This window comes from Solanum tuberosum, unplaced genomic scaffold (assembly GCF_000226075.1).
Source record: "Solanum tuberosum cultivar DM 1-3 516 R44 unplaced genomic scaffold, SolTub_3.0 scf00060, whole genome shotgun sequence".
Classification (NCBI taxonomy): domain Eukaryota; kingdom Viridiplantae; phylum Streptophyta; class Magnoliopsida; order Solanales; family Solanaceae; genus Solanum; species Solanum tuberosum.
In genome coordinates this window covers 1,626,813-1,650,739 of record NW_006238985.1, presented here as the reverse complement: position 1 = coordinate 1,650,739, position 23,927 = coordinate 1,626,813, and the positions used below count along the sequence as shown (strand labels likewise).

General features: G+C 30.1%; 3 protein-coding genes and 1 pseudogene across 3 annotated transcripts; all 4 read right to left on the bottom strand.

Annotated features, from left to right (window-relative positions):
• Positions 1-4,860: 4,860 nt before the first annotated feature.
• LOC107060107 (zinc finger BED domain-containing protein RICESLEEPER 4-like) lies at positions 4,861-6,122 on the bottom strand. Its single transcript, XM_015307492.1, has 2 exons — positions 5,433-6,122; positions 4,861-5,118 (listed from the first exon to the last, which is right to left on the bottom strand). Exons 1-2 carry the CDS (start codon positions 6,120-6,122, stop codon positions 4,861-4,863), a joined length of 948 nt encoding a protein of 315 aa, XP_015162978.1.
• Positions 6,123-9,178: 3,056 nt separating this feature from the next.
• On the bottom strand, positions 9,179-12,706 carry LOC102582367 (WAT1-related protein At1g09380-like). Its single transcript, XM_006344793.2, has 7 exons — positions 12,398-12,706; positions 11,078-11,140; positions 10,794-10,910; positions 10,450-10,696; positions 10,171-10,326; positions 9,846-9,997; positions 9,179-9,741 (listed from the first exon to the last, which is right to left on the bottom strand). The coding sequence occupies exons 1-7, from the start codon at positions 12,571-12,573 to the stop codon at positions 9,531-9,533; spliced, it is 1,122 nt and encodes a 373-aa protein (XP_006344855.1). The 5' UTR covers positions 12,574-12,706; the 3' UTR covers positions 9,179-9,530.
• Positions 12,707-15,576: 2,870 nt separating this feature from the next.
• Positions 15,577-18,083, bottom strand: LOC102582046 (WAT1-related protein At1g09380-like; annotated as a pseudogene).
• A 1,317-nt stretch (positions 18,084-19,400) lies between these two features.
• On the bottom strand, positions 19,401-22,984 carry LOC102581717 (WAT1-related protein At1g09380-like). The gene is made up of 7 exons (XM_006344792.2): positions 22,809-22,984; positions 21,447-21,509; positions 20,926-21,042; positions 20,488-20,752; positions 20,233-20,391; positions 19,989-20,140; positions 19,401-19,636 (listed from the first exon to the last, which is right to left on the bottom strand). Exons 1-7 carry the CDS (start codon positions 22,982-22,984, stop codon positions 19,438-19,440), a joined length of 1,131 nt encoding a protein of 376 aa, XP_006344854.1. The 3' UTR covers positions 19,401-19,437.
• Between the last annotated feature and the right edge of the window lie 943 nt (positions 22,985-23,927).

Sequence of the window (23,927 nt, the reverse complement as noted above, 5' to 3'; positions counted from 1 at the left end):
GGTGGGCTAGTGGAGGGGGTGGGGGTTGAACATCATTTAGAGGCCGAATGTTAAGGGTAATCCGTTTAATATAAGTAATCTTGGATAAGTGTTAAGGTTTGGTTATCTATGCTTGATCAACAAAAAAATTCATTGAGGATTAGATTAGTGTAGTCCTTTTGTATACCCAATTTTCCTCAACATTAAGTTTTTCAAGGGTGTCTTTAATAATAATTAATGTAGAATTTCTTTTTCTGTTCTTACCTATTACTTGTTTTTAAAATAGTATTTTAAAAGATATAAATTGCTTAACTTCACATACTAATATTATAATTTTTATAAAAGAAAAAAATAATTTTAGTTAATAAGATGTTAGCCATTTATTTTAAAGATGTAAACTTGGATGTTATTGTAAATACTTTATTTATTAATATAAAGTTTAAGTTTCAATTCAAAGTTTCTAAAATATTTTGCTAAAAATTAGATAGCTTTTCTTTCCTTCCTTTTTTTATAAATTTTTTGAATGTTTTACAATCTTCAATATTATTTTAAGTGAAATTACAATCATAAAATTCAGTATTAAAGTGTTTTTTTGGCCTAAAACAAAAAACCTTTCCTAGTCTGAGAATGGCATACCTTGTTAATCAAAGGTTATTATCCCAAGTAGCTTTATTAGAGTATTTGTCCCCAAATATTTGATCCACCCTTTCATGATTTTCTAACTCTATTATCAATGCAACAAAAGAGACATTGGCAATAGATTAAAGAAATTTAGTTGCAATTAAGTTAATATCATTGAATTTAGAGTTATTAAAAAATTTAACTGTAATTTATATAGAGTATGAGTCATAAATAGTCATATTATATTATTAATGCTAAGTATAATATAGTGACAATTAATATAGTCCAATAAATAATTATTACAAAATTATTTATTTGTTGTAAGAGTTAATATCTGAGATGGTCACTCAACTTTGAATAACTGACTTAGAAAGTCACTCAATCTTGAGTTATTCACTTAGAAAGTCAACTTTGTTTTATAACTCAAAAATCACTCAATTAAATATATTTAACTGCATTTGAGTTAATGTTATTGCATCTAGTGTCACTAAAATCTTTAGTGGCATTTATATTGTTATGCCGTAATTTTAATATCTTTAGAAAAATCACTTTTATAAATGTTCTAAATATAAAATAATTTGAGAAAAATACTTAGAAAAGAGTCGTCACTTAATTTTTAAAAAACAAATTAAGAAAACTTATAATTTTCAAAGATTTAAATAGATAAAAAATCATTTGAAAATATCAAAGGGGGTTCGGGGTTCAATTTACACTTCGAGAAGGGTTTAAGCATTCGAAGTGCCCGCTAACATGCGGTTGACCTGCGACTTTACTAAAATATATTTTGACTATTTTTAGAAAAAAAAAGTGATTTAACATAAAAATAATAATTACAATATTCGATTAATTTTGAGAAAATAGTTAAATAAAGGACATCTTTATTTTATTTGTTTTAAGCAAAAAAAAAGACTTAAATGAAACATTTGAATTAAAATGCATGTGATTAGGATCTTGTTAAAAACCCAAATAATTAGAAACTATTTGAATCATTTTAAAATAAAAATTTAAACTAATATGGTTAATTAATGTATGCAAAACTATTTTAAAATAATTAAAGACAAGTGAAGGTTTTGACTAAAAATATTTTAGTATGTGAAGTGTAAAGAGTTGATGAAATAAAATTTATTAAAGTAAACCAACACAAAGAAAATAGTTCATCTTTTGGGGAATTCAATTAAGTTAATTAACAATTATAAAGTTAGAGTAATAAACAACAAATAATAAATAATCACAATTACATAATTTAAGAGTAAGAGAGAGAAGTTGAATTTGGGCCTTTCTTGGGGCTAATTCGTTGTTGCTTTTGGGATTTAACTCAATTCCCGTTTTTTATATATTTGTTGTATATCAGTGTATATCAAATGTATATAGCCCATTTTTCTGCTTTTCGGAACCTGTACGTCAACTCCAAAGGTTTGTTCTTCGATTTCTCACGATTGACTGACTCGATGAAAGAATTTTGGGCCTTTATGGCCCTCTCAAAATGCGAAGGGAAAAGGGAGTCCATTGGACTCCATCCGAGCCGGATTTCACAACAAACAAAAAAGAACTATATTAGCATAAAGAAAACAACATTTAGATAAATAAAGAAAACTTGTTAACTAATTCACAATATTCACTGAAATCTTTATGAAAATATGTATTATCCTAATAAGGCAAAGTTCATTATGAAAATGCACATGGCTAGAAACCAAAGGAAAATTTTATTAATTATACAAATGAAGTAGGGGCAATTTGACCAATGGTTGTCCTCCATCTCAAACTCAAATTTGGGAAAATGTAACTGAACATTAATTTACATATTGTATCTACATAACAATAAGTGAGACCAAAGCATATAAACACATGCCATTGAATTAACTCAGACCAATACTTTAACAAAGATGTATTCATAAACAAACAAATAGCATAACTGAGATTCTCTTTACATAAAGAAAACTAGACATTTGCAGACAATCAGGCAAATAAAATTGATCGGGAAAATCTCATTCATAATCACACATTATTTACGCTACATTAATTAGGCACCAAAATTCATTCAATTTAAAGGAAGGAAGAAACGCATCTCAAACAATATTTAAACTTACTTTTATCTACTAATAGCAAAATGTCAAAAGATCGGCTGCACTAAAGTTGAAACAGAGAGCTATCAATTATGCCTTGGTTACACATAAATTCAAGTGACTATTCAAAAACAAATATTGCATAGTTTAGGAAAAAGAAACGTACATCAACACTTGGAATTTCAAAAAAATACAGGACATGGATTTCAAGAAATTAACCAAGCTTGAGGTTACTACAAGTATAAAGATCATAAACTTAATCCAAATAAAATACTATCTAATAGTAACGCTACTAGGCGTCGGTCTTTCCTGTGAGGTTAAGCACTTTTAAACTTTCATGGTAACTATCATTTTGACATTCCGAAAAGTTAAATATAGATAGGAACACTCTTTGACAAATTCATAAATATTGAGGCATGTTGTGAATATGAAAAACTCAAACAAGAAGCAGAAACCATGGCGTAGAGCAACGACACTTCAGAATTCCAGCAGGAAACAAAACAAAATTAACAGAAGTAACATTAGAAATAGAGAGGGGCTTACAGGAAGAAACCAAACCTCGTAACTAAATGAAAACAATCATGTTTGAGACGAGAACGAAATCAAATAGTCATCACATCAATTTGAACGGAAAGATCACGACCCCAAATCATGAAACTAAGCAACCATTAATTCATGACAAAAGAAACTAAAATTTGAAAAGGAAGGTTACCTTTTCAGGGGCAGCGAACTGAGACGACGAGCTTGAGGGCAGTGATTCTTCTACCACGAAATCGAAAAACTCCGAGGATTTCGACAAGTTTCCAGCACGATGAGAAAAAAATAATATTTAATGGGTATCTCTTGTGTGACCTTTTTAACTTGTAATTCTTCCTCTCTATCAATTTCTTACCCCCCCCCCCCCAAACATTAAAGAAGATGGAAGTTTATATAGAGGAATTTGGGGTTGATTTAGGGGGAAAACGGTCGAAATTTGAATTTGAAATTTAAATTTCAATGCTCTTTTCGAATCAACATTGAAGGGATGGGAAATTTCTGAAAAGGGGGATGGGACACCGCTGCTTAGGGCTGGGCGTTCGGTCGGTTCGGTTCGGTTTGTAAATTTCGGTTCAATTTTTTTGGTTTTCGGTTTGGCAAAATATGAAACCAAACCAAACTGAAATAAATTCAGTTTGGTTCGGTTATTACAATTTCGGTTCGGTTTGATTTTCGGTTTAACCAAATTTAATTAATGCGCCCTGTGGGTTGTGGCATCTGGATTATTTTCTGCTGGCCTGATTATAAATTGAACAAAATTTGACTTTCTTGGCCTTAATTTGTTTCACCAAGTCTCAACTTTCAACCATTCAAGTTGTTTCTTTGCAGTTAAACAAATGCAATGAGCTCCCACAGGAATGAGGATACCATATTCAAGAGTCAAGACCCATAAATCAACAAGTGCTGGACAGTGGACACCCTTCTTTATAAGCATGTCACAACTCACAAGCCTTTTACTTGAAACTTATCATATCATTGACTAAAATATCTAAATAAAACGGATAATTCTTGTCCAGCAGGTAGCAACATTAACAAACTAGTCGAGAATAATAATAAAAAGACTATCAAGACTCAAGAGTCAAGCCAACAATAGTACAACACTAGAAAATTCAAAAACTTGTGCCCAGCACGACAGCACCACTAAACTGAAACGTCCAGCTGCCAGTAGACTGAAAAGTCCAGCAAGCCAGCAACCAAAACATTCAAAAACCAACAAAACATTGTTGCAACTTGCAACCTCCAAACTCCAGTGCAATAGCTCCCAAGTTCCAACAAATAGCAATCAAGAAAATAACAAACCATTGATCTGTCTGCGAGAAAATAGAACTTTTTAGACAAATGATCTACATTTCATAATAAAATATATAAAACTATCAAGCAAGTTATGTAAATAAGTTCTTTACTTACCCATACCATGCATCACTAGTTAATAGTTGAACTTACAAGTTGCAACTATATATCAATAATACTAGATTCAGTCCCACTACAAGCAAAATCTAAAAAAATATGAAAGAATTTGTTAGTTGTTAAGAAACATAAGTAATAAAATTATTTTCAATATAATTAATACAAATACAAAAATCTTACCAAGTTCAAGTTGCTCAAGATACTCTAAATCTTCCTCAATATTGATTGGAAAAGGCTCACTTCTAAGCCAATCTTAAACACAAATAAGTGATTGCACAAGTTTAGGAGTTAATGATGCGACACTTGAAATGGGAATGGCTAACACATCACGAACCATTTCCGCGAGAATAGGAAATCTCAGCTCATTTACTTTCCACCACATTAATATATCAAAGCCATCACTATTTGGCTTAATATCTTCAGCAAGATAGCTTTCCAATTCTGATTTACTACCTGAACTTCCACTAACTTCTTTATGCTTCTCAATTGTTGTTTCGTTCTCATTCTTCCTCTATTTACAAAGTTGCCAGAACCACTCACACTAGATATAATTGATGAGTTGTCAGATGAAGTAGGTGAAGATGGTACATGTAAAGAGCTTTTTGAGGATTTCTCAACATAATAATCAAATAATTTGTTCATGTATTTTTTCACTTCTGAACATAGTTCATCCCCAACTTCTTTTCCAAAACATAATCCCCAATTGCAAATGGAACATAATCAAGCTTGGTACGGGGATCCAACACGGATGAAATAAAGATTATCTTGTTCATTTTTATGTGGTTCACCCCAATACTTTTTGAACTTTTCCTTCATACTTTTTGCCATTTCTTTCAAATTACCATCTTCATTTTCCATCATCTCTTTCAAAATAAGATTAAGTTCAGCAATTTCAACAAAGTGTGTATTGCTAGTGACATAATTAGAATCAGAAATCTTCAAAGTAGGTACATAAAAAGTTTCAATAAATTTCACCATTGACCTCACATTTTTCCAGTTAACACTTGTAAGAATATCTACATTAGTTCCATCTTCACCTTCAGAAGAATTAGAACCAAAGGTACGAAAATGGTTCAAGTATCCAATATCATAAAAACTATATCTTTCAAATGAAAGCTCAAAATGTTGTGCTACATCAACCATCAAATATGTAGAGTTCCACCTAGTAGGAACATCTAAACACAGAGATTTCTTACAAGCTATCAATTGAGATTCACAACATTCTTTGAACTTTCGAATTCTTGCGGGAGATTGTTTAATGTATTTCACGGCTTGTCTCACTAGCTTGATAGACTTACCAATTTCCTTCAACCCATCTTGCACAATAAGATTAAGGATATGTGCCATACACCTCACATGAAGATGGTCACCATCCATAATGTTAGTTCCCCAATTACTCAATTGTTTAGACATTTCTTTCACAGTAACATCATTAGAACTAGCATTATCAACTGTAATAGTAAACACATTATCCAAACCCCATTCAAGCAAACAATTAGTAATGCAAGCTGCCATATCCCCGCCCTTATGACTAGAAATAGGACAAAAATTTATTATTCTTTTATGCAAAGTCCAATTTCTATCTATAAAGTGGGCTGTCAGACACATGTAGTTGATTTTTTGTATAGAGGTCCAAGTATCTGTCGTAAGACAAACTCTTGGACGTGATTCTTTGTAAACCTTCTTCAAAAGTTGTCTTTCTTCAAGGTATAATTCATAACAATCTCTTGTCACGGTTCTACGAGAAGGAATATGAAATTTTGGCACTGTAACTCTCATGAAGTTTTTAAAGCCCTCTTTCTCAACAAAACTAAACGGTAGCTCGTCAACAATTATCATTTTGGCTAAAGCTCTCCTACTTTGTGCTTGGTCAAATTTCCAAGTGCTAATCACTCCTTCCTTTGTTCCCATTGAAGATGGTAGAAAATTAATTAGATTTTGACCTTTATCTACGGTGTCACGAGGAAATTTAGGACATGTTCTCATATGAGTATGCATTGACTACGTACTTTTACTTGATGTAGAAGCTGCATAAGGTTTCGCACAATACTTGCATTTGGCTTTCTTAGCTCCACTTTCATCGGTGAACTAGTCAAAATGCTTTCAACAAGTAGCTCTAGGTTCCATGAGTTTCCTTTTCTTTGAAGTATCAACATCAACTTCAACCTCATTGGGAGATGAGGTGTTAGGTGTGCTCTCATTTGAAGCACCACTTTCACTTACCCTACTTCCAATTTGTATCATCTGTAAAAAAGTGAAACAAACAAGAAGAACAACAATCAGAATTCAGAAAGACACAGACACACAATACATTACAGTTCACAAATCACACAAATTATCACATAGTTGCATTACTGCATACTTGCTTAGTTGCATTCAATGATTAAAAACAATAGAGGATTCACAATTTATAGCAATAAAACGCACAAATCATACATGTATGATGTACCAACACATCCTAATTCCTAATGTCTAAAAACATAAGAAGCATTAAGAAAAATGAGAGCACAGACATGCTCAATCCTCAATCTGGTAGTGAAAAATGAACAAGTTCATCACCATTAGGACTTAAAATTTATGACAGAACCAGTAAGAATCACCTCATAGGTCCAACACCCCAAAGCATAACAAAGAATGCAAACTTTTCAAGAACACTAAGGTACTGCAAGGATCACAGTGTTTTACTACTCTTGATGTTTCACTTTTGGGGTTCCAAAAGGAAACTTATATTAGAAATTCTCCAAACATTAGGCCACATTTGAAATTGAAATATGGCTCTTTCTAGAATTAAATCTTCCTAAAAACAATGGAATATAATGACAGAACTCTAGAATAAAAAAGAAAAAGAAGAGAAATAAACATAAGCAATTTGTAATTTACTCTTAAACATGAATGTTAATTGGAAAATTGCATCTTGAGCGTTAGAGAAAGTAATGGAAAATTTGCTTGAAAGTGCAAATGCTCTCTTGAAATATGAAATCAAACCAAACTGAAATAATATATAGAGATTGCCAAACAATCTGGTTGAGCACAAGAGTCATGGACAGTACACAAATTTAGTTATGAGTCTTTAAAGTAATATATAGAGATCATCTTATGATTTTTATCCAGTGAGCACTTTACCTTCGATTTTCAAGTCGCGAGCGCCGAGCAGTGTACTGAGCAGTAGGCAGTAGCGGGCTGCACCTGCGACTTGCGAGCAGCTGAGCACTCAGCGAGGAGCCAGGAGCAACGAACGACAAGCTGAGATTGAGAGATGAGGGATGAGAGTTGAGAGACGACCTGCGAACCTGCGACGTAAGTCGTAACTGAGACGAGAGTTGAGAGATGAGAGTTAACTGTGAAAGACAAAAGTTGAGAGATGAGAGACGACTTACGACGAGTGACGAGAGTTGAGAGATGACTGATGAGAGATGAGAGTTGGCAGTTGCGGCATATTTTGAGAGATGAGAGACGATGAAGATGTTAGGGAAATCACAAATCAGATTAGGGATTTTTTATTTTTGAATATTGATTGAAATTTGGGCTTGGCAGTGGACATGGGCTGAATGATGATTGTAATTTGATGTTAAGGTTGTGGACTATCAACTCTGATTGGATTTGGGCCGGCTGGGTTGGACATGGGCTGACTGAAAGTTAATTAAGATTTAAGGGGTAAAGAATATATACAAATAATTTCGGTTTTTCGGTTAACCAATTTTTTTAAGCTAAAAACCGAAAATCGAACCGAAAAATTGAAATATTGAAAATCGAAACCGAAACCGAAACCCACCGAAATTACCGAAAAATCAAAACCGAAATTTAAAAAAAATCAGTTCGGTCGATTTTTTCGGTTTTAACCATATTATGCCCAGCCCTACCGCTGCTGCAGGTGTTGACGTTTACTGGTTTTCGTCTGAAGAAGAAGAAAAAGCGAAGTGGGGGCGGGTACTGCTGTTTGTACGCTGGGTTATTGAAATTGGTTATTGGCTGGGTCTGTTTTGGATTTGGAATGCTGATTGTATAATGTATTGTTGTGAGGAATTGTTGGAATGGGCTTGGGTTTGAGAGTTGGGTCGGTTGGTTGTGGGCCGGAGAAGAATTGAGTTATATTGGTGGGCTTTGGCTGGAAATTGGAGGCAACAATCTGATGTAAATTGTGTTGGGTTGGAATGACCCAAAATTAAAATAAGATGAATTAATATAATTAATTAATAAGCTTCTTAATCTTAACGACATAAAATAATTAATTTAGCTACAAACTAATTAACTCGAAATTATAACTATAACTTAAGCCAAACTAAACTAAAATATTTAACCAAAAAATGTAAAATCTTTTGAGAATTGAGATGATTTTCAAATATTCATAAATACATACAAAATTATATATATATATTAATTTTAAAAATCCTAAAAATGACGAAATTACTTAAAATGACTGGGAAAATATTTTGAATTTTATAAAGTCAATTATTTTAAATCGTTGAGAATTTAAGAAGCTCGATGATTAATATACAATGTGGAGGTCCAAAATTGGGTGTCAACATATATAAAATGTTGGTTATAAATAGTCATATTATATTATTAATGTTAAGTATAATGTAGTGGCAATTATATTAATCCTATAAATAATTACAGAAAAATTCTTTATTTGTTGTTGTGATTGTACAAATATTCTCACAGATGTGGTTTGAGAGAAACTCTATGAATTTGTCCAAGTTCCGATCACCATTGTTGATGAACATATTGACAAGAAGTTTAGAGCCTTTGGAGATTTGGCACTTGATAGGACGTTTACAAGTCCAATTATCAACTAACAACTAATAACATTCACAATTTTAAATTCAAAACTACAAATATATGAACTTGTGAAGAAGTACCACATTGGTGGTTAATAGCCACCGGTTGAGTGGTCTGTTTCTATGGTCTTGGACAATTCTCGTCTCATGATTTAGTTTTGGCTAATTCTGATGATATCTGCTTCGACTCTAGATGATGATCATTAGATTTGGGTAATTGTAATTCCAAATCAACTGATTTATTGAACTGCTTCATCTTCTCTTTATTTACTTCAATATTTTCTGCACTTGTCTCCATTTTTTTGCCCCACAAAAATCCGTAAAGCCCAGCCACTACTATGATTGACCCTACAACTCTGATATATTTCAAAAAATGATCAAACAAATGCTAAATGTTTTACCAAGAAAAATATAATTAGCTTACAATATGAAAAGAAAGTATTTGGCTTTATATACTTACACTCCAAGGTACAATTTCTCGCGAAGCAAAGTCCAACTAAGAAATGCAGAAATAACCAACAACAACGGATTGAACATGGAGACATATAAAGGACCTTTTTTCTCAATGCACCAAGAGCTCAAAAAATATGCAAATGATGTACTCACAACTCCCTGTTATCAACATCAACAAAAGAAAATTTGGAATGAAAATCTAATTAATATATTTAGTTAGATATCATAGGGACTAAAATAGACATTTATCAATTATTGAGGAATTAAAAATCGACATTTGTTTGTATTATATAGAAGATTAATGCAAGTTATAAAAGCGAAAAGAGTCATACATTATAGACCACAGAGATAGCTCTAATGGGATTTAAAGCCCATTCAGAAAGTTTTGGAACGACACAAAATCCAATAATGACGCTCTCCACACTTGCCATTAAGCACATCAACGTTATGCATGTATATGGAGCTGCATACTTCTCACTTACCCTTCCCTAATTAACCAAAAAACAGCAAAAAATTATCGACATTCTGTGTTTACATCACATCAATCAATAAACATATTATCTTGAATACGCATAATTATTCTTTAATCATGATTAATTGATAAATGTTACCTGAATGATTAACCAAATGGCATAAGTGAGACTGGCCATTATAAGTAAAAAAGGTCCTAAAAGGAAGTTGGAATGGGAAGAATTGACATCTTTGCCTGTATTTTCTTCATATTTCCAGTGAAATCCTAATTGACCAATAACAACTTTTCCATGATATAATGACAATAACATTGCACCTCCAACACAAACTATTGTCCCCCAAAACTTGGCTTGTCCTGCTATACTTCTTAATCCCATTTTTTCAACCCTGCACCCACAAAATTAAAGTTATTTATTTATTTATCATGTTCCAATTTGATTTTTATTTTTTTTACTTTTGAATTGTAGAGAAATTAATTAATTACCCCAAGGGTACGGCTATGATAAAGGTGAAAGCTGGGATTAGATTATCAATAGCGGAAGCAATTGTTGGAGTTGAATTATTTAACCCAATAAAATATGCATATTGGTTCGCCGTTATCCTGCATATTTCACGATTTAAAAAAAGAGTAACAGTGAGTTATAATTAGGAAGTATGATAACAACAATAATATATTAATCTCAAATAAGTTATAGTCGGTAAATATGAATTATGATCTCTAATTTTTTATTTATAAAATTTGAAATGTTATAACAATGACTACCTTACCCGAAAATAGAACACAAAAATATCTGAAAAAGTATAGAGCGTGTCATCTTGGGTCTAGTTTTCCTGTCACAAGATGAGGAAATAAGAGAAATATAATTAACAAACCAAAAAAAATAAAAAGAATGTGATAAAAGATTATATGTTATCGATCTCCAATTGGAGGGACAAGACAAATAAAGTATACACGTCTATTTAATTTGCCAAGGAAAGAAAATTCATCGTTCATGCTTTCAATTTGTTTACTATATATAGTTTATGGGTCAGAACTTTTAAAAACTCCCTTATGAATAAATTAAATACAAGTAAAAATATATCAATTTGTTTTATAATAGACAAAACTCAAAAGTATAATGTTGCCAAATAAATTGTAAGGAGAAACTAAAAAAGCAAACATCCTAAAGATATAATAAAATGTAACAAGAGCAGAAAACAACAAAACAAAAAAAGCAAACGGAGTAGTGCTACTAGAAAAAGTATTGTTGATCAATCAGAAAACGGACAAAAGAGAAATACTCCTCCGTCCCAAACAAGTTATACCTTCTTCATTTTTACTTTTTTAACCTTTTTAAAAATATATATAAAAAAAAAAAAATTATCTTGATTTTGTATATTAACAACTAATTTTAGATAACTATTTATAGCATGGATAATTAATAGAGTATGGAAGGGAGAGTAACAAATAATTTGTTACTAAAGAATTTTCAGTAAATAATTTGTTATTTCCAAATTCGAAATTGAATAACCGACTGACTAAAGCGTAAGTACTCTTAATTTAACAAACAACTCCTAATAAATAATTCTTTAAAAAGAATGACAAGTTCTAACAAAAGTCATCTGGTTGAATATGATCTATAGAAAAAAATAAAAATAAATCATCAATATCATTTCTTCATTATAAATTAAAATCTTCTTAGAACTTGATGCAAAAGTAGCCCCGAAAAACTTGATGCACAAATAGATATTTAAAAATTATATAAAAATTTAATTGGCTCTCTTAATTTCATCTGTATCATATAAATTGAGACAAATGAAATAACATATATTGGTACTAATAAGAAGTAGAAGCTAGCTTGAGCGGCTGAATCAAATAATTATGATATACTCCCTCCTTTATTTTTACTTGTCCATTATACTATAAATAAGTTCATTTTTACTTGTCTAATTTGAAAAATCAAGAGATGATTTATCATTTTATACCTACTTTACCCGTATTATTAAAGTACTATATATTTCTCAATGCATTTTTTTAATACACAGTGTATATAATTAACTTATTTTTAATTAATTATTTAAAAAAAAAAAAAAAAAACAAAGGTGTACCTTTCTAAGAAATAAGCAAAGGGAGCAATGGAGATTGTGGCAAAAATAGGCTTATAAGCTGACTGAACGAAAGGATCCATCCCACTATCCATCACTAATTTTGTTATTATTATCATTCCAGCAAACGCCACTTGAACAATCACCATTACCATAAAAATCATTATTTCGTTCCCCATTTTCTTCTTTCTTGAATCTTGATCGATTACTCAAATTAACACTTCTAATTCAATGGATAATTGGTGTTTGAAATTTTTATAGGATATATGGTGGGTGACCTAGCTAGGGAGGAAGGAGAAGAAAATAATGTTAGTAGATATTTTCTAAATGACTACATATATACACATGTATATATAATAATAATAATAATAGTAGTAATAATAAATATATTGCATGTTATGCACTTGTTATCATAAAAAAGTTTGATAAGCGTGACTAAAGTCATCTCCCATAAAAAAAGAACTTTATATTATATGTTTATATATAATTAAGTTGCCCTTTAAATTATTAGTCCAAAAAAATCATCTACACTTTTTTTTCCTGACGACATATCCTTGATAATTTTTGCTTAAGTGAAATGTTAACGTGAATAAACTGTACATATTGATCTACAAATTTTTTAGGATCGAGAATAAACTGTACACATTGATCGACCAAAAATATGTATATACAATAAATTGTCTGATTTTTGCTCTTATAAAAGGGAGCTGTGATTCAAATAAAATTTAATTTGTTTACGGCATAGTCAAATTGGTCTATAAAAAAAATGAAGTATGATCACGTTTATAAGCAAATAGATTAATTTTAATTTTTAATATGACGAATTATTTGAGATGAAGAAAATATGTGCAATTATCATAAAGGCTCAACCCTAAACAATATAGTATCACTTTATTTTGTGATATCGTATGGGTTTGAAAGAACATAATCATGATGAACCATTCAAAATAGAAATTAAAGTTATCGATCATGTTGATACATTATACATATTTATAGTTTAAGATCACAATATTTAAAATTGTTCTTTACTTTATTAAATTTTGTGTTCAGACAAATTAATACGAAAAAACTGAAAATGGAGGGAGCAATAATTGTTATTTATATATGTTCCAAATGAGAATTAAAGAAGACGCTAACCAAATAATTGATCAATGCTTTGATCAGTGGAAATTGAGTCCCCAACGACATGTCACAAAAAAAGCATAAATAAATAACTTTTGTTTCAACTTTGCCAATCTTTTTGTTAAAAAGGTTTAACAAACAGCAATAATAAAGGCCATTTTAGCTTTCTATTTATAATCGAATATAAGTAAGTGACGTTATACTCCTCTTTAGGCACTCAACTAGTACTATAATTTAAAACATGACGCAAATAATTTTGTTGCCTTTTAATAGCATTCAATAGTTACATGAAAAAAAAATAGTTATTGCGAAATCAGAAATTTTATTAAAAATATTCAAAATAAAATATGTAATATAAAAAATTATATAACTTTTGACTTGCATATATTGTATAATTTTTCAATAAAGGTCGGTAACTGATCATCCTTTCATCTATAAGTAGGAGCGTACCCAACAAATCTACGTAATGATTAGTACTTATGAGGTCAAATTTTGGTTTAATAAATATATATACAAGTATTGACATCTCTTGAATCAATTTAAAAGTTTAGTATAGTGGTTAAGTTATTGTGAAAAATTCCTTGAGATCGTGTGCTCTCTAGTTCTACTAGCTAGCCTCATGATAATTATATTTTTTTACTACAACCATCAACACCCTTTAATGATATTTTTTTACTACAATCATTAATATCCTTAATGATAATCCTAGATCCGCTACTGTCTGTAAGGCTTTGTTGCGCATAAAAGTGTGCAATAAAGTAAGGTATTAAACGCAATTGCCATACTTATGTACCCGTTAAAGTACTTTTAACGGCCAGAATTTTGAGCCTTTTTTTTCTGCTCAATTGCCATTTCATGCAGATTCAAGAGCCTCGATATAGCAAGCTATCGTGAAGGACTCTCTCAAAAGAAGGTTAAATTAATATCATGTGGGTCGATATCTCACGTATTTATTATTAATTTTGACATAAATCATGATGTTAGACTAAAACCATCCAAGTAAGGATTTATTTATTATATGTTGTAGAGGAATAGAATCCGTCAATAGTGTAACACTACGATACGTAGTGGAATTCTTTGTTTTGGTTTATTTTCCACTTCTTTATTTTCCCACTAGAAAGTAGTGCTTTATAAATTAAGCCTTCTTTATTTTGAGAATATAAAAGATGAAGAAAAACAAGAAGGAAAAACAAATTGCATGATCTTCTAAGTCCAACTTAAATTTGAATAAGAGAACATAATCTCCCAAAGATCTCAAATTTTATTTTAAAAATTCATGTTTTATTATTGTTATTTTCAACTATTTTTATAAAAAGATCCGTATAGCTAAATTCAAGATAATATTTTTAATGGACTAAAAAGTAAATCTACTAAAAAGGGATAATACCCATCTTTTGTTTATAAAGTTTATGAATAATCATTTCTAGACAAGTTTTAGACCTCTACGAAAATTGTACTGCTTTACACATCAATCTTGTTTTGAGGTGTTACTATCATGAATCAATTATTAATTTCAAATAGTAATACTTTATACGTAAGGAGGAACAAGCTAATTATTTCATGAAAAAATTGAGCCTTATTTGAAATTGGGCTTTAACACTAGGTATGAGCCATAATTGCCCATCAAACTTTCCTAAATGTTCCAAAAGTGTAACTAATCCAACATCTTAAACTGGTGGCCCAAATAAACAAATATTGGTGAATAATGGCCAATACACTTCAAGAGCATTGCTATACAAAAATCATAGAAGAAAGGTTCTTACTTTGTTATATAAAACCAGAGCTTGAGTGGGTTGTATTGATTGTTTGTACTTGTCAGGCTTATGGGGCTCTGATTAGGTTATTATTTGATTACTGCTATATAATTTGTAACGTGTATCGAGGTTGTTGGAGATTATTCCAAATTGACACAGATGTACGACTTATAATGTACGCAATATTATGCATTGATTTAATGTTGCTACATAAAATTAATGACATGGTAGTGGTTTCATAGAGTATAATCTACTTATAAAAGACAACGATTTTGCCAACATGATTAAATAATTAACGGTAAATAATCATATCTTGCTTTGGTTATTTGTGAATCTCTGATTGGAATTTTCTGAGAATTGCAATTCCAAATCTGTCTCCTCCTTAATTTGCTCCATCTCCTTTTTCTTCCCCCATAAAAAACCATACAGTCCAATAACAGTCAACATTGACCCCATAATTCTGGTCAATGTACACATGTAAAAACAAAACAAATAAGAATAAAAATTACTATATTCTTACAATTGATATAACTTTAATTTATTACTCTACTTTTTATTAAATTTCAACTTACGTGCCAACATATAATTTTTCGCCAAGCAGTGTCCAACTGAGAAAGGCAGCAATGACTAATAGCAAAGGAAGGAATACAGAGACATATAGAGGTCCTTTCCTTTTTATGCACCATGTAATCAAATAGAATGCTAGAGCTGAGCTTATAATTCCCTATAATATAAACAAAACATGTGTTAGCACTACAGTCTATAATAATAGAAATATATGTGACATGACAAATATTGTACTATATACTTACGTTATAAAGGACAGAAATAGCTCTGATGGGGTTCAAAGACCATGCATTTTTGTCACGATGATTAACAAAAAGGGCAACAATTGTACACTCCAAACTTGCCATGAAGCACATCAAAGTTGTGCTAGAATATGGTGCTGCATACCTCTCATTTACTCTAGGCTAATTAACATATATAAAATAACAAGGAATGTTAATTAAATTAAAATAAGACTGAAAAACTTTATATTATAAGAAAGAGATTAAAAAGAATATCTACGTACTTGTATGATTAGCCATAAAGAGTAAACAATATCACTTATAATGACTAGAAATGGCCCCAAGAAGAAGTTTCCATGGCTATTATTATTAGAGTCAATAATATTTTTGCTTGTATGATGATGTGACTATTTCCAGTGAATATTCAATTGACCAATCAACACTTTGCCATGATATAAAGATAGCAACATAGCTCCACAAATGCACAACATTGTCCCCATCACTTTGGCTTGCCCTCCTTTACTTGTCACCCCTATTTTTTCAAGCCTTCATAAAACAATCAGACATTAAAATTTTCATATTTCCTCAAAATATGTATAAGAAATTTAAGTATAGGTACGTTGTGAAAAGAAACATAATTTCACACAATTGATAATGTAAGAAATATTTACACCATCAAATCAGTCACTTGTTGTAATAAGTAACCTATAGTATAATCTAGTAAGATCACAAATTTTACATTTTAGAGATATAAAATTACCCGAAAAAGACAGCAAGAAGGAATGTAATTGCTGGGACTAAGTTATCGAGGGCAGTTGCAATAGTAGGTGTGGAATTTTTTAATCCGATAAGATATGTCATTTGCATTGAAGTTACCCTGCAAGTATTGCAAACGAAAGTTTTATTATATACCAACACTTTGTTGAATTTTTAGAATTACACTGGCTATATTAATGTTGTTAAATGTTAGTTGTGACTTAATTGAAAAGCTCTAAACATATTAGAAACAAGGAATATTACTTACCCAAAAATAGAACACAAGAAAATTAGGAAAAATGTATACATCGTCAATTTAGGTCTTGTTTCCCTGTGGTGAAACACAAAATCTTCAGTCCAACAATGAATATACGAATATTACGCAATTATCACTATGTCTCTCAAAAAATATTACTGTGAATTTCTAGAAGAGATTTTCCTATGATATTTTTTTATAAGAAAAAAGCAAGATATTTTTATAAGAGATTTTCCTATGATGATTTTTTTTTTTGTATTCAAATTATTATTGAACAGGATTCTAGGAGTATATTTTATTGTATTGCTTGTGATGGTTTGTTGTATGCATGTGCTGAAGTTCGACTATTGTCTCAAAATGGATTCAAAGTCTGACAATTTTACTTATTCAAAATTTGATGTGAATTTAAATATTGATTGTTTTCAGTTTTTAGAGTGTAATAAGTGCCAAAAACTATGATTATTTTAAATTTTATACATTAACATATAAAAATTTATTCGATAATCATAGGTAAATTTATTGATAATCATTAATAATAATCTATTAAAGATGGCAATAACTTGCTAATTGCTATCGATTACTTGTTAAAATTCACTAATAATACAAAAAGATCTTCACATTATATACATCTTTGAATCCTTAGTATATGTGTGGTGATAGTAAAAGTATTACTTTTCAAGTGTTAGCTTAATGAGTTCATAACTTAGATTAAATTAAAATTAGATTCATTTTTTAAACGACGTATACTTTGAAATAATCATAATGCACTTTTTCTCATTTGAAGATCAAACAATATACTTGTAAAAAAAATTGGCAAAGTATTTATTTTGTTGAACATTCTCGAAGAAGTAAGCAAAGGGTGCAATAGAAATAGTTGCAATAATCTGTCGATAAGATAAATGTACATATGGGTCCATCCCATCATCCATTACAACTTTTGAAATAATTGCTGTTCCAGCATAGCCTAATTGCACTAGCACCATTAGAAAAAAAGGCAATAAATCTTTCCCCATTTTTAATTTCTCAAATAGTGTATACATTTACAGTGTTAGTGTATACTTGGCTTTAAAGAAGGAAGAATATTATTGAGCAGATAGGAGGATCGATGAGATTTTATTTATAATACAAAGTTTTATTTGAATATTTTTTTAAAGGTTTTGCTAGTTAATTACCTATAATTAACTTGATTGTTCCCGATTTTATTCAATTGTTTATTCGTAAGTTGTAGGTGGCTTTTCATTAATCTGTTGATTACATTTTTGTATCATTCAAACCACAGAATATTCAAATAGGAAAGTTTAACTTAAACAGATGTACTTGTTTGTATATGGGTTCGATCGGCCGTCGGAGTGAATATGTGATTTGAAGTTTATGAATTTTATTTTTTACATTAAAATATGACTATTCTTTAATCGAAATTCTAATGACGGCTAAGTTTCTAATACTAGTCTAAAAAGTGGCTAGGCAATCTAACGTTTCCTAATTTTCTCAATATTACGTCAAAGGTACTGGGCCATAGTCCATTGGGTTGGATCAAGTGGAAGAAGCCCATAATAAGTAGTGGTGGCATCATGTTTGGGTAAAAATTGGATGGGCTGAAATATGACCCGTTATTTAGCCATCGACCAATTCATTTTAGGCCCAATAAATTTGACCCGTCTAGTTTTGTACAATAGTTATTTTCACTTCAAAGAGATGTATTTATAGGTGTTATAAAATAAAGATGGCGGTATAAAATAAAATAAAACTAATGCAAGAATAAACTACACAAGAAGAGAAGGAACACAGAACTATAATATTTCACTTGTTCTTGCTACTCACTTTGTTACAAGGAGGAGGAGTGTATACAGGTGTATATACTTGGGCACCAAATGTAATATATGTATATTTATTTTTCACTTATTTATTAGACACCAAATATATTATATTGTTAACTAGTATACAAAACATAACATATTGTGTGTATATTTATCTTACAACATAAAATATATTTATATATATATATGAACATCCATTTTACAACAATAGATTAGTTATATACACATAACAACTATAATTAATTTAATTTCTCTTCAGGATACATAAAAAATTGATATTTTTCAAAAGAGTCATTACTAGCCCTTTATCAAGGTTGTTGTAGACTATTTGAAATCGTTATAGATATCTAACTTATGATTGTAAGTAATTAATTTAATAACTTTTGTCAATTCGTACGTACACAGTTCTATTGTTAAACGTACTGCTACATGAAATTAAATTATAAAAGTAATGATAACATTAATTATCAACAAGAAGAAAAAGATAATGAATTTGACATGATGATCAAAGCTTTTAATTTGATCGATCCTTAAAGAGTAAAGTAAATAATCATATCTTGCTTTGGGCATTTGTGAAGCTATGTTTTGAATTTTCTGACAATTGCAAATCCAAATCAATCTTTGTCAATTGGTTCTTCTTACTATTAAATACCTTTTCTTCTGTCTCCTTTTTAATGCGTTCCATCTCTTTTTTCTTTCCCCATAGAAAACCATACAGTCCAATAACAGTCAACATTGATCCCACAATTCTGGTCGTGTAAAAGAAAATATTAGAGTACTCATAAATTACTAAGTAGTACATGATTTCATCGTACGTATTATATGTAATTGATACAACTTTAATCTAGTACTCATTCTATTCCATTTGATGTGACATCTTTTTTTTAGTTTGTTCAAAAAAGAATGTCATTTTATTATTATTAGAAATAATTTCACTTTAGTATTCTCCTTAATGAAATGATTGACAACTACACAAATATCTAAAGATTGTTTCAAACCATAAATTTCAAAAGTCTTTTTTTTTCGTAAATACCGTATCAAGTCAAACAATGCCACATAAAATGAGATGATGAGAGTATTTTTTTATTGAATTTAACTTACGTGCCAACGTATAATTTCTCGCCAAGCAGTGCCCAACTGAGAAAGGCAGAAATGACTAAAAGCAATGGGAGGAACACAGAGACATATAGAGGTCCTTTCCTTTTTATGCACCATGTAATCAAATAGAATGCTAGTGCTGAGCTTATAATTCCCTATAATATATAAACAAACAAAAAAGTGTGAGTACTATAATAATAGAAATATATGTGACATGACAAATATTGTACTATATATATATACTTACGTTGTAAAGGACAGAAATAGCTCTGATGGGGTTCAAAGACCATGCATTTTTGTTATGATTATTAACACAAAGGGCAATAATTGTACACTCCAAACTTGCCATGAAGCACATCAAAGTTGTGCTAGAATATGGAGCAGCATACCTCTCACTCACTCTAGGCTAATCAACATAAAATAACAAGGAAATTAAAGTTAATTAAACTAAAATATGACTTAAAAATACTTTATTAATTAATGTGAAAAAATAAATACTTACTTGTATGATTAGCCATAAAGAGTAAACGATACCACTGATAATGACTAGAAAGGGTCCCAAGAAGAAGTTTCCATGGGTGTTATTATTAGGGTCATGAATAATATTTTTGCTTGTATGATGTTGTGAATATTTCCAATGTATCTTCAATTGTCCAATCAACATTTTGCCATGATATAAAGATAGCAACATAGCTCCACAAATGCATAATATTGTCCCCATCACTTTGGCTTGCCCTCCTTTACTTCTCAATCCTACTTTTTCAAGCCTTCATAATATATACATAATATGGATAATTAAATGGTGGAAATTCGTCAATATTAAAGGTGCACGATTCAAGGTTAAATTAAATGGGTGTAAAAATGTTACTAATAGCCCTTTAATTTACTCAAACTAGACATATGTTACACATTTTTATTTAATTTCTAGGTGAAAAATTACCCAGAAAGGACAGCAAGAAGGAATGTAATTGCAGGGACTAAGTTAGCAAGGGCAGTTGTAATTGTTGCTGTGGAATTCTTTAATCCAATAAGATATGTCATTTGCATTCCAGTTACCCTGCAAGCATCCCAATCAAAAAATATTTGCACTATTACCACTTTATCGTATATATATAAAAAAATAAAATTAACTATGTGAAACAAGGAATAATATATACGGGGTGAAGGCTCAAAAAAATACATTTAAGATATCATAATCTTTTGAATTTCATATCTGAACTATCATGTGTGTAAATTTCCTACCTGAATTATCACCAAATGATTATTGAAACACCCTCAATTATTCGTTATTCACTTTTCCTACTTGAACCATGGTGATATTTCTTATCCGATAAACATTTGGTGATATTAATTCAGATAGAAAACTTTTACACCTGATAATTCGAATATGAAATTTAAAAAATAAAATTATTTTAAATATATTTTTGATCATTAACTCGGTGAAAAGTGATTATTGCTTACCCGAAAATAGAACATAAGAATATGAGGAATAGTGTAGACAGCGTCAATTTAGGTCTTGTTTCCCTGTGGTGGGACACAAAAATCTTCAGTCCAACAATAAATATAATTAATACTAATACAATATGGTATTTTTATATTTATGTAAGTGCACACCCGAAAAATAGCAAATACAGTTGGGCTAAAAAAAATGATATTTCTTGTTCTTCTATATTTATTTTCCGTTCCGATCAAATTTGAATTCGCGTCAGAAAGTCCGCCCTAGAGAACTCGAACCCAAGACCTCTAGTTAAAGATGACAAAGTACTTACTACTCCACCACAACAAAAATAAGTATACGATATTTCTACTCTAGAATACATAAATGGGAAGGTGATACGACGGCACCTAAAAAAAGAGAGCATTACTGAAAAAGCTTTTTATATTGCAAAAAGTAGAGATGTGATAGGGAACCATATGAAAAGTGAAGCAGCTTCCTTTAATAAAAGTTCCTCATATATTCTCAAACAACCTTTAACATGACATAGTAAAACACTCTACTTTGAAAGATTCCATTTTTATATGATCCTTTTTTCATAAAAGATAACATAGATTATTAAGGAAAACACAAGATATGTTAAAGGGATTTTCGTATGATAATCTTTTTAGTTTAAATTATAACTGATTATAAGAGATTACATATATTTTATTGTATTTTTTGCATGTGTTGGTGTGCAGTGCCGGGTTGTATGCATGTGCTGAATTTTGACTATGGTCTCAAAATGGATTCAAAGTAGAGAATTTTACTTATTTAAAATTTGATGCGAATTTAATTAAATTATGAATGTTTTTATTTTTTTACAATAACATTTTTTTTTATTTAGAAAGTACGTTACTAGTTTTGTAAACTATGATTGGCTTAAATTCTATTCACCGACATATAAAACTTAGTTCGATAATTATAAATAAATTTCTTGATAATCATTAAACTTCTAATAAAGACGGCAATAACATGCTATCACAAGTTAAAATTCACTAATAATACAAAAAATGCTTTATACTATTAGCTTAATCAGTTCTTATTAGCTTATAGATTAAATTGAGATTCGATTCATTATAAAGTATATGCTGAGATCATGTTGCACTTTATTTCTGTTTGAAGATCAAACAATGAACATCTAATATTTTTTTTAATCAAAATACTTACTTTGTTGAACAATGGGAAGCAGAATACCAAATACTAATGGTAATTAATGAAACAGTTTTCGATAGAATAATACATTTCAACATAACATAGAAATTGTATTATGAGTTCTTGTGGTACGTAATATTAAAATTGACCGATAATTATTTTTAAAAAAGGAACAGAAATGAAAGATTATTTACCTCTCGAAGAAGTAAGCAAAGGGTGCGATAGAAATAGTTGCAATAATTTGTCGATAAGACAAATGCACATATGGGTTCATCCCATCATCCATTACAATTTTTGATATAATAACCGTTCCAGCAGAACCTAATTGTACTAGCACCATTAGGAAGAAAGGAAATAAATCTTTTCCCATTTTTCCACAAACAAGAAAGAAGCTACACTATATACATTTACAATTGTTATATAGCAGCTTTAAAGAAAGAAAGAAGAATATATATGGGGCAGGGTATATGTAGTGATAATGAACAGCTAGGAGGACCATATTTTTATATTACAAAGTTTTATTTGAATATTTTCTTTTAAGGGTTTTGCTAGCATTAATTAGGTGATTGCATTTTTGTCCGATCATTCAAAACACAGAATAAATAAATGGGAATGTCTAACTTGAATGTGTTAAGTTACATACTTTTAAATTAATAATTTATACTATATGTTTCTAAGATAAATATAATGTATATATACAAATTACTAGGCCGAGCCAAAATTAGCTGAAAGAGCAAGTGTATGCCCCGTATGTATATGGAATAGTGAGAACGTGAGTTTAATTTGTTGTATAATGTAACGATTCTTTTAGTCGTTTTATGAGTTTTACTCATTTTTCTGAGTTAACCCCTTTTAGTAGTTTTTGTAAATAATTTATGATTTATAAATAATACATGTACTCGGATATACTCATGTATTTCATGTGCAAGTGAAATACAATAGATACAGAGTGAACAAATATAACAAATGCATAGCTAATTGATATACATTATATCATGAGCTTTTTTTCCAGTAAATTTTTGTTTTATTTGATAATTATCCAAACTATCGCTATGATTAATTATTTGGAATCAAAATAAAGCTATAATTTATAAGTAATATATATGCTCTAGCTCCTGTTGTTTGTCCTGCAAATCTAATACATGAGATCATGAAGTCATATGGACCATACAACCAAAATTGGGCATAGATGCAGTTGACATGAGTGACTGAGAACGGGCGATTACCCTTAATGTGCCTTAAAATGCAAGTGTGCGCACCGATTCGCTACGGTTTTTGCCGATAAAGCAATAGTAATTGTTTTAACGGAAAAT

Coding starts and splice junctions, on each gene's coding strand:
- LOC102581717 (XM_006344792.2), bottom strand. CDS start 22,984: ATGGGAAAAGATTTATTTCCTTTCTTCCTAATGGTGCTAGTACAATTA. Junction 20,392..20,487: donor CTTTATGGCTAATCATACAA/GTAAGTATTTAT, acceptor TATGTTGATTAG/CCTAGAGTGAGTGAGAGGTA. Junction 19,637..19,988: donor GAGAAATTATACGTTGGCAC/GTAAGTTAAATT, acceptor TTACACGACCAG/AATTGTGGGATCAATGTTGA.
- LOC107060107 (XM_015307492.1), bottom strand. CDS start 6,122: ATGGCAGCTTGCATTACTAATTGTTTGCTTGAATGGGGTTTGGATAAT. Junction 5,119..5,432: donor ATGGTAATTTGAAAGAAATG/GCAAAAAGTATG, acceptor CTTTGTAAATAG/AGGAAGAATGAGAACGAAAC.
- LOC102582367 (XM_006344793.2), bottom strand. CDS start 12,573: ATGGGGAACGAAATAATGATTTTTATGGTAATGGTGATTGTTCAAGTG. Junction 10,697..10,793: donor ATCATAGCCGTACCCTTGGG/GTAATTAATTAA, acceptor TTGTGGGTGCAG/GGTTGAAAAAATGGGATTAA. Junction 9,742..9,845: donor GAGAAATTGTACCTTGGAGT/GTAAGTATATAA, acceptor GAAATATATCAG/AGTTGTAGGGTCAATCATAG.